At 39.9% G+C, this 10,830-nt stretch overlaps 3 protein-coding genes across 7 annotated transcripts; 2 read left to right on the top strand and 1 right to left on the bottom strand.

The window, feature by feature from the left end:
• The first annotated feature begins 24 nt into the window (after nt 1–24).
• Nucleotides 25–2,875, top strand: LOC110771779 (malate dehydrogenase, mitochondrial). The gene is made up of 7 exons (XM_021976126.2): nt 25–335; nt 437–610; nt 722–890; nt 1,122–1,183; nt 1,326–1,447; nt 1,799–1,916; nt 2,476–2,875. The coding sequence occupies exons 1-7, from the start codon at nt 102–104 to the stop codon at nt 2,614–2,616; spliced, it is 1,020 nt and encodes a 339-aa protein (XP_021831818.1). The 5' UTR covers nt 25–101; the 3' UTR covers nt 2,617–2,875.
• Nucleotides 2,876–3,916: 1,041 nt separating this feature from the next.
• GTE3 (global transcription factor group E3) lies at nt 3,917–8,113 on the bottom strand. Of its 5 annotated transcripts, none has more exons than XM_021976130.2 (5): nt 6,192–8,113; nt 6,060–6,105; nt 5,844–5,951; nt 5,673–5,749; nt 3,917–4,255 (listed from the first exon to the last, which is right to left on the bottom strand). In XM_021976130.2, the coding sequence occupies exons 1-4, from the start codon at nt 7,725–7,727 to the stop codon at nt 5,700–5,702; spliced, it is 1,740 nt and encodes a 579-aa protein (XP_021831822.1). In that variant the 5' UTR covers nt 7,728–8,113; the 3' UTR covers nt 3,917–4,255; nt 5,673–5,699. The 5 variants fall into 5 exon arrangements, with proteins under 5 accessions (XP_021831822.1, XP_021831823.1, XP_021831821.1 ...); XM_021976131.2 differs by having other exon boundaries at nt 3,917–4,251; XM_021976129.2 differs by having other exon boundaries at nt 3,917–4,211.
• A 978-nt stretch (nt 8,114–9,091) lies between these two features.
• On the top strand, nt 9,092–10,542 carry LOC110771766 (UDP-Glycosyltransferase superfamily protein). The gene has a single exon (XM_021976113.2). It carries the CDS (start codon nt 9,094–9,096, stop codon nt 10,540–10,542), a length of 1,449 nt encoding a protein of 482 aa, XP_021831805.1. The 5' UTR covers nt 9,092–9,093.
• The last annotated feature ends 288 nt before the right edge of the window (nt 10,543–10,830 follow it).

Here is a 10,830-nt window from a genome sequence, read left to right as displayed (position 1 = left end):
CCATAAATATCAAACCAACCCTCACTTCGTAGTTGTTGTCTAAGCAGCAGGGTAGCAGAGCAGAGAGCAGACTCCTCGACACTCCCGAAGAAAAAACAAAGATGAGGCCTTCCATGTCCCTCGTCAGATCCGTACAACGAGTCACTCGCCGGAGCTACTCGTCCGAGGCCGTGCCGGAGCGGAAGGTCGCCGTTCTCGGCGCCGCCGGTGGCATCGGGCAACCTTTATCCCTCCTCATGAAGCTCAACCCTCTTGTCTCCCACCTCTCCCTCTACGATATCGCCGGAACTCCCGGCGTCGCCGCTGACGTCAGCCACATCAACACCAGATCTGAGGTACTAAAAACCCTCTCTTCATCGATCGGTTGTCTCCGATTGGATCATAAAGTTTGCAACTTTTTTATTAATTCGACGATTTGATTGATTGCGATGGTTAGGTCAAGGGTTACGCCGGTGAAGATCAGCTCGCTCAAGCCTTGGAGGGAGCCGACGTCGTAATCATACCCGCTGGTGTGCCCCGAAAGCCCGGCATGACCCGAGACGATCTCTTCAATATTAATGCCGGTATCGTCAAGGGTCTCACTGCCGCCATCGCCAAGTACTGCCCCAATGTGAGTATCCCTCTGTGCAATTCATTTCTACCATTTTTGTTTCCCAAAGAGTTGAGTTTTACTTTTATTATTTTTGTTTAATTTTGGTTGTTGGGTGATTGTTTTGGGTAGGCACTGATTAACATGATTAGCAACCCAGTCAACTCTACGGTCCCGATTGCGGCCGAGGTGTTGAAGAAAGCCGGGAAATACGACGAGAAGAGGTTGTTTGGTGTCACTACTCTTGATGTGGTCAGGGCTAAGACTTTCTATGCTGGCAAAGCCAATGTTAATGTTGCTGGTATGTACATTATTGACCCACTTTTATTCTGAAATCTCTTTCCTTTTGGTTATGTTTGTGTCATTTCTCTGTTTTTTCTTTCTGGGTTTTGTCAAAGATTGACATTCTCAACTTAGGTAGGTGTAATTAGCATTTCTACCTTTTTTTTAAAATGGGTTTTAGAAGCTCAGTTATAATGTAAGCCTTCATTTTGTTCAAGCAAATAAAGAAAATGTTTTTTGGTGTGTGCAGAGGTTAATGTACCAGTCGTTGGTGGCCATGCTGGCATCACCATTCTCCCACTATTTTCTCAGGTACATATCCCTCAAATTGTTTAATCTTTTGATTGAATTAGATTGTTTGAGTTTAATGGCAGTGCTGCTCCTGTGGAATGTGCTTTGGTTGGGTTTGGCATATAGTTGGCTAATTTTGTACTGCCTTTTTTGAATGTTTTAGGCTACCCCAACAGCAAATTTGCCTCATGATGTTATCAAGGCTTTGACAAAAAGAACGCAAGATGGAGGAACAGAAGTTGTGGAGGCTAAGGCTGGAAAGGGATCTGCAACATTGTCAATGGCGTAAGTGTTCGGATAAAACCATTGCATGCACACTTCGTTTTGTACTAGATGCTTTGATTTTGTATTTCCTCATGGAATGTGCCTATTTTCAATTAGAAATTCATATTTGCTCATGTACAAAATTATACACAAAAGTTTATGTGTTGAATGTTTCGTAATTGATTTTCTTGTCTGCATTAAGACGTTATGTTTCTGTTGCTGTTGAAAGGTGTTAATGCTTCTTCCCTCACATTGTTCACCCTTTTCATATTACTCCATTGGTTTCCATGTTTATTTTTTCGTTTTCAGTTGTAGGAATAAAGAAAAAGAAATTTACGTTTGTCTCGGACTAACTTGCCTATTATCTTGCAGCTATGCTGGAGCTCTTTTTGCTGATGCTTGTCTGAAGGGACTTAATGGGGTCCCCGATGTTGTGGAATGTTCGTTCGTGCAATCAAGCGTTACTGAACTTCCTTTCTTTGCTTCTAAGGTTAGTGAGATAAACCAAAGTTGGTTCTTTACTTTCGTTTTGCCTCAAGCTAGTTTTAATTCTTCCACATCGGTAATATGCCAAGACTTGGCTTTACTGCTTAGCGCTTCATTCCTGTTCAGCTTGTGTATTATTGTGCTACTTGGCATGTCTCCAAATGCCATTATTTTTGTAAACACGTAACAATGTCTGCCAAGTGTGCACCTTCCCTTTTGGTTATTGATGTCTTTTCAATATATGGTGATTTTAATATATACTTGTAACTAATTATTATTCGTTGATGGATGCGCCCTTCAATGTCTCAACCATTGCTGTTGCATGCAAGTATGTTACATGAGAGTTAAAAACTTGCACTGTCACACATACTCATGGACTGCTGGCAGTAAATAGATATAGCATATTTGGTCAGTTGAATATCTCCATAATGGTTCATCCGTACAATGCCCAGTTTTTAATCTTATGTACTATGTTTGTTCAGTTGATTATGGACACGATAATGCTAAATTTTTCTTTGCTGTTCATGTGATGAGTAATTTAGAGTCCTTTGATTGGTTTGCAGGTGAGGCTTGGAAGGAATGGTGTGGAGGAAGTTTTGGGGTTGGGTAATCTCTCAGACTTTGAAAAGGAAGGATTGGAAAGCCTAAAGCCTGAGCTCAAAGCATCTATTGAGAAGGGTATCCAGTTTGCCAACCAGAATTAGTGTAATGTATTATTAGTGCATTGGGGATGGAGGTTATCTACCCATCCCGATAGTAACCCTTCCAAATTTTGCATTTGTCCAAGTAGTGTTATATTTTTAGTGCTGCCAGCAGCACGGGCACCGGCTTTACTGTTTTTATTGGAGTAAGCTCTGATAGACAAAGGTTTTATCAATAATCCCCAGTGGCATGTGCGGGGCTATTTGAACTTGAATGAAAATGTTTCATTTATTCAAGGAATGGAAAGTTGATTACTGTTTAGTCATTGACTTGGATTATAGTTTGTGGCCGCCATCATCTGGCAATCAGTAGTATTCTCCTGATTCAAGGAAGATTTCCAGTCTTATCATTTCTATTCTCTGCATGTTACTTGGATGTTTTGAAAATAATGTTATTGGATGATAACCTAGAACCTTTATGCCCCATGTAATTTTCGTAAAGTAAACCTTGTTTGGATGATTGCAAAGTGATTTGAAGAAAATGCTAGCAAATTTGCTGTTCAGATCTGCTGTTGGCCGCTATGCCGTGGGCCAGACAACTTCTTGAAATAGATTGATGAAACGGTTTGATGATTTGGGGTGGGCGTGGGTTTATTTCAGTCCACTACCCTTTAACCGCTGCTATTGTGTCGGTATACTGACCCAAACCAAGCTGATCGCTGTCGGTTTGGTATCTTCGATTTGTCGGTTCTATCATCGGAGCATGCATGCTGGTGAGAGTTGAGCAGATCTTGAGTAGTTGTCCGATGTTTTTGTCTTGTGATCCGGATGATTAAAAATGTAGTGAAGTTTTTATACTAATATAAGCATTTGGCTCCAAATGGATATGTTTGTATGATTTTTGACTTAGTTGGGTGATACTCTCTGTCCATGCTCCAAATGCTAAAGGACAATGATCCATTGAACTTGGGGTTTGCACAGTTGCACGCGGAGTTTCCATTAGAGGCCGGCATTCTACAAAGCGAGCACAACTTCACGCAAAAGCGGACCCTCTTTTTGTTTGTATTTTGTTGTGCAGAAGAGCAAGGTAAAAGATGATAAGGTACAAGCACAACCCAACCATATAAAATAAACGACTGGTTTTCCGTTTGAAACCAACCCTATGACAGTTTGTTTTTGGGTCCTAGAAATTAACATTAGGCAGAATATTTGAAGAGTTTTAAAAACCATAACTACAATCCATAACTCTAGCTCATTAGGCAGAGCATGTAACGATATGACCTTTGAATTCAACATGTGCAGGTGATCACAATAAACCTTCCCAGCAAAAGTTAAAATGGCAGCTCTGTTGAGTGAAAAAAGGTTTAAGCAACAAAAAAATAATTACTCTAATATATAATTTTGAGGTGGAAACGAGGAGCAACTAGTTTGCAGTTTGCACATTTGTCATAGAAACTGTTTCCTGCCATCATAATATAGTTTGGTTCTTTTACTTTTCATACAATTTGTTCATAAGGAACAAGCACTGCTAATTAAGTTTTCCACATCAATATACACCTTCGAAGAACTCTGATCAGGAGCAGCAGTAAGATGGACCACTTTGGATGCCTCATCTACACCAACCGTATCCCGGGCTGAACAAAGACTTCTAAAAAACTCTGATATGTCAAGAAGATGGGAAAAACTTATATCAGACGCCTTCCTAATTGAAGCAAAATAATTAGTGAATGACTGAATATCTCATGCATGTACAGAATCAGTCAATGGCATACACATGAGTTTAAGGAAACTACTGCAAACTTAATATGTTCATGAATCAGGACTAATAACATCATTTCACCCAAGTTGATAATACATAGTAACAAACTGCTGCAATTGCATATCCACTAAAATCCAACATTTTAAAGATTGCCACGGCATTAACAACCTCATAAATACTGTTCACAACATTTTATCATGCGATATTGGGTTTTGCATATGCATTTAAAGATGCACATAGCACACATGATATCTGTCTACAGTGTGAGACAAACTTACATTACAAGGGATTCATGTAATGCAAACTCAGAATCGGAGTATATTCACTAACATTTAGAGGTATTAACCATCTTTTAAAATGACTGTTAGAGAGGGGACTCTTAAGTATTGCTCTCAAACTAAACTATCAAGAGTTTTCCAGATACAGGAGTGTGCGCACACACACACACACACGCAAGGTGAAAGACTCACTGGATGCTAGAGTAATGATGGTATGCTGAAACACAGAATTGTGAAGAAGAAAACAGCTTCCCATAGGTCTCACAAAAAGTCAAGGGTAAACTGCTGTCAAGTCACCCCAAATTTTTCTAAACCTTCCAAGCATTTTAAGCACATATTCAACTTGGTCTCCCGGTAATTACAATGACCTGAATAAAATGCAAAACTTATAACGAGAACATGCACAAAGGTCTAAGGGCCAGTTTGGGATTGTTGTCACTTTTTTAAAAAGTTGTTTCTGTTGTACTTTGAAAATAATTAGCTGTAAAGTAAAGCAGCTCCATGTTTGGTAAACAATATTTTTAAAGTGCTGTTATAAGTAAAACAATTCATTAAAGGCTCATCTCTACTTCTTTGAAAAGCAGCTTTGAAACCAACCCAAAGCTTGCTTTTAAAAGCTGTTGTCAAAAGGCCACTGCTTTTAAAATAATCGGGATATTTTATGTTTACCAAACACCTTAAACTGCTTAACTTTAAAGTGAAATAGGTTTTTGGCGAAAAATAGCAATCCCAAACAGGGCCTAACTCTTCTGCCATGTATCTCTGCATTTAAGTCTTCAAAATCAGCCATTTATAGAGTGGAGAGAAAACAAAAGGAACAAACCATAATTGCTGCAATGACAAATGTCACACTTACAAGTTAACTTTTTATTAAATAAAAGATACTTTTCTAGTTTCCTTTTATGGGTTACCAAGATCAAAGAGGGCCAATTTTAAGCAATCATGGAACCCCAAAGATTGCATATTATCGTTGCCTAGTTATTGTCTATCTATGATTCAAAAGTTATTCAGTAGTCGACACACTGACTTTGACTCAAAAAAAGAAAAAAAGAACATTCATTAACAAAGATAATGCCACCTACCTCAACTAAATCAATTCAGGTCCTAGGTCAACGATTTGAATCTGATCCACATCCAGATGAACTATCATTGTCAGAATCTGCAAAGAATATAACACAATAAATATATTATTGACAATCTTAAACAGCACTGAGACCTTACGTGAACAATAACAGAAAAACACTGATAATTACCACTTGAAGAGGATCCCGATCCACTGCCAGAACTACTTGATCCACTCACATTATCTCCTTGCTCTTCTCTTCGAACTGGGGAAAATGCATTATTGTTGTTTTCAACTGCTAAATATGAAACTGGTTTAACTGACACAGTGCTAATAACTAGACTGTCATCAGATCCAACAGTCACCTCAATAGAAGTACCACTATGCTTACGTATTAAACTTATACCTGCTTTGGCTTCTTTTTCTGCCACTGTAGTGTATGTTGCCACATTCTGCAAAGATGATAAGTTTAAACATCATCTATTAGTGAGAAAAAATCAAAAGTAAGAAACAAGGCAGGGACTATTTATTGTCTTACTGTATCCTGGATGGCATGGCCAGGTTCTGCTATTGATTGAGGAGCAAGCTCTGTTCTTCTCTTATTTTTGCTCAAGCTTTTTCTGTAATTAGTCACGAACCTATCCAGTTCCCAAAGCGTTTCAGGATCAACACTTTCAATGTCCACCTCAATCTCATCCTCATGCTGACAAAGCCCTAGATTCCTCTTTTTAATAATCTGGACAATGGTATCTAGTTTCTCAGAAGGCAAAGTCTGAAGGTTTGTGCTGAGCCTCTGCTTCTCCGCATAAGTCATATCCCTTTTGTTGGGGTCCCTGGCTTTTGGCTTCTTCGGAACTGGTGGTCGACCTGGATGACCAGAACTGACAGGTTTCAACTTGGGATCAACAGGCTTTGTCGTAGATTCTGCTCTATCTAGACTCCTCATCTCTAATGGCAAAGGAGGAGCAGCCGCAGGAGCTTGAATTTTTCTTGAAACAGGTGGTGGCAAATTTGAATCATTCCCTATTTCATTTCTCCTATTAAGATTATACTCGGCCTCTATAGCCACCCATTGATCTTCAAACATTTTCAACAATTGCTCCGCCATAAGATGAGCATCCTGCTCTTTCGGGTTATACAACATTGCATTATTAAATGTAAGTCTCACCTCCTCTGCAAATTCCACAGGAGTCTTATACCAATTCTCGTTCAGCCTAGTCTTCACCGTGCCCAAATCCATCGGTTTCTTAATAATCGTATTGTAATCGTGAAGCCCAAGTGCCTTCACATCTACAGGCTTCTTAAACACCCAGCCAAACTTATGCTTAATCAACTTGTCAAGCAACGTACTACAACTCTTGAACAATGGACTCGGATTCTTACCTTTCCTGAACCAAGGCTCAACTCTACCCTCATCTATTGTCCTTCCATTGGATTTCAACTTCTTGCTACTCCCTAAAGGTGGTAACTTCTCCTTCCCAATAGGAAACTCTGAATTCCTAGAACATTGATTTGCCTTCCACGTCCTCTTCTGCTTCTCCATATACTGACCAGCTCCACCATCATCCTCCGCCCCCGAAACACTCAACCCCCGATATGGCCCCGAATCACGGAGTCCTACAGAACCCACCTCCGAATTGACCCTCATTGTAGTTTTAGTTTTAACATTATCTATCACATCATCAGCTGAAAACTGTGACTGAACATACCTCTCACTAAGCTCAGCCTCCTTAGCTTCAAGATTCTTTACCAAGCACCTGACTTGTTCAAGCTCACTCATCAGCTTCCACTTAATCTCTCTAAGGTCAGCCTTGGACCAAGAATCCAACTGAATCCGCACCATGTTCCCGAACTTTGAATACCCGCGTGGTCCATTGTCTGGCTCGGCAAGGCCAGGAAGCGAGCCATTGTCGCTCGACGAGTCGTTCGACGCCAGCGCGCCACGGACTTGCGTCATGTTCTGGGGAGGCGACGAGTGGTGGAGGACATGATTGGGATTCTTGGAGTAGCTCTGGGTCTTTCGGGAATAGGCCTTGTTGCTCGCTTCGTCACCTACCAGTGGCCCTGAAACCATGCTATGAAACCCCCTCAAACAACCCTAAATATTAAGCTCTGCTAGAACAAGGCTTCGGGACAAAACCCTAATGAATTATTACATACCTAGGGTTTTGCTTCAAGGAAATAAATATGGCCTCAAAAACCCTAACTTTTTAATTTTGCCCAAAAACCCTCAGAAGTGAAATCGAAGTTTATGCTGGGATTTTGGGAAAAGACTCCAACTTTATGAAAACCAAAGGCTTTGTTTTAGGGTTGGGGGAATTGGGATGCAGCAAGGGCTATCGCCGTAGTAGGTTGTATCAGCGGCTGTAGAAGACAGTGGCTCTGCAAGTAGTAAATGCCAGTGTTGCCTGCCTGCGTGTCGTTTTCTTCTTCTTTGTGTTGTAATTGTTGTCGTTCGAAATTATTATTAGCTTTTGGCTAAACAAGCAGGTAAACCCTATTATAATATAAATGCCTGCCATTATAATATTTCTTTTTTGTTAATAGAATGCCTTCAGTTTTTTATATGAGTTTGTTTTAGGAAATTGGTAAAGGGATTTGATTTGAGGAATTTTATTTAAGGAATTTGAATTAGGGTTTGTGTTTGAATTTGAGGATATGATTTGAAGATTTAGGGTTTAGAGACGACCTAAACCCTGTTAACAATTGTATGATTTGAATATTTGGATACTTATGTTCTTCTTTATAAAGAGAAATACATACATATAGCTTTACATGTGGAAATAGATACAGGAAATAATTAGGAAATATCTCCTAATTAGATAGAGAAATGTCAACTAAACTAATTTATACAGGGATATATTAATAGGAAATAAATATCCATAATTTGTTAGGAAGTAAATCTCATTAATTGTTATATTAACTCACGTAAAATATTCATTGGGGATTGTGTTGTAGCCTAGAATTAACAAGATTATGTTGCACCATGTAACTTGCCAATAAGTACCAGTTTTCCACATAAGGTGGCAAATATTGAAGCAACCAAAACATTTATGTCATATGAACTCAGTCCTCATTTTCATGGTGACTTTGTGACAGTTGTAGGCATCTTCAAGTGAAACACAAAACAAGTGGACATGGTCAAATATAGAGTTGAAAGTAAAAAGTGTTATCGAAATTGAAAAAAATAGGAAGTAAAATGCAGCGTTGACATAAGATCTCTCAAGGAAGGTCATGTGTTTGCAGTTTGCATATAGAATTATGCACAAGTTCGAGGAGATCCGGCATCAATGGCCTAAAGCATTTATAAAAATCTTATCAAAAAGTCTTCGTACGACTTACATTACCTAATTCATATAATATTTATCAACCAGTCTTGATTTATGCACTTGGCTTAAACAAACAAGCCAAAACTTTCTTTGAGACTCTCTAAATCAGCAATGGGGTTGAAGCACCAAACTCCCAAAAGCTCTTCTTCCAACTTCCTCTCTTGTAGATATTCAACCATTTTCACCTTACTTCTACTCTTTACATCCTTTTTCCTCTTCTTTGCATCTCTTAGGAACATCCAGGAACCATTCTTCTGGGCTGATTATACCCAATTCAATGGTGATCTTAGAGATGCTAAATTCCCATGGAACAAACTTTGTTTCGGGCCGACTTACGAAAAGCTCAAGATTGCTGTCTTCTCCAAGACATGGCCTGTTGGTGCAGCCCCAGGTGGCATGGAGCGCCATGCTTCCACTTTGTACCATGCACTTGCTGCTAGGGGCCATGAGATTCATGTCTTCACTGCGCCTTCAGATAGGAGGCCTCGCTGGGACATACATGAAGGTAACCTTCATGTCTATTTTGCAGCAAATGATCATGGCTCAGTCAACATCTCTTTAGCATTTGATGTTTTCAATAAAGTGAATGAAAATGGGGCATTTGATTATGTGCACACTGAGAGTGTTTCGTTGCCTCATTGGCGTGCAAAAATGATGCCTAATGTGGCTGTCACTTGGCATGGGATATGGTATGAAATTATGCACTCCAAGTTACTGCAAGAGCTTCTTTCAAATCCAAAAGGGCAGCTATCAGAGCCTATGACAGAGCTTCATGAAGCAATGCCAAGGCTTGTCGAAGAAATTCGGTTCTTTAAAAGCTACACTCAACACATATGCATAAGCAGTAGTGCTGGTGAGGTTCTAGTTAACATCTATCAACTCCCCCAAAGAAATGTCCATGTCATACTCAATGGGGTTGATGAAACAGAATTTACCCCCGATCAAAAAGCGGGTGCAAGGTTCCGAGAAAAATATGGGGTGCCTGCCAATGTGAGCCTTGTGATGGGAGTTGCAGGGCGGTTGGTCAGGGACAAAGGGCATCCGCTTCTCTACGAAGCCTTTTCTTCAATTGTCAGCCGCCACCCCGGTGTGTTTTTGCTTGTAGCAGGATCAGGTCCTTGGAGAAGAAGGTATGCTGAATTAGGCCCCAATGTGAAGGTTCTAGGAGCATTGGAGCCATTGGAGCTGTCTAAATTTTACAATGCACTTGATGTGTTTGTGAACCCAACATTGAGGCCCCAAGGGCTTGATCTTACATTGATTGAAGCAATGCAAAGTGGGAAGCCAGTTCTAACCCCGAACTATCCAAGCATAGTTGGGACAGTGGTTGTGGATGAAGAATTTGGATACACATTTTCACCCAATGTCAAGTCTTTTGTAGAGGCCTTAGAGTCAGCAATTAGAGATGGGCCTAATGTGCTGAAGAGGAAAGGCCTGGCTTGCAAGAAATATGTGGTTTCAATGTTCACTGCAACTAAAATGGCATCTGCTTACGAGCGTTTCTTTCTCTGCATGAAGAACACAAAATATTGCCAGTACCCTCTTCCCACAGACTGTTAAAAGTTCGTTCGGAGTTCCACCTTGAAGCAACATTTGGTATATGAATATTTATACACTTTTGAATCTTATTTACTTATATATATGATGTACTTATCCGGCCAAATAAATTTGTGCATTAGCATTCTTGAACATTTTTCCATACTGATACCAATTGTATCTCTTTCCTTCACAGTTATAAGTTAAACTTGTATTAACATTCTTTACAAATATGTACTTGTTTAAGTGTACTAGTTAAACATGTAATCTGATGACAGACCTTGGCTTGAACTTGTGAGAAGGTAGCCATCC

The sequence above is a fragment of the Prunus avium genome, chromosome 4, assembly GCF_965620075.1.
Source record: "Prunus avium chromosome 4, drPruAviu1.hap1.1, whole genome shotgun sequence".
NCBI lineage: Eukaryota > Viridiplantae > Streptophyta > Magnoliopsida > Rosales > Rosaceae > Prunus > Prunus avium.
The sequence above is the reverse complement of the archived record's forward strand: the minus strand, read 5'-3'. Positions and strand labels throughout refer to the sequence as shown.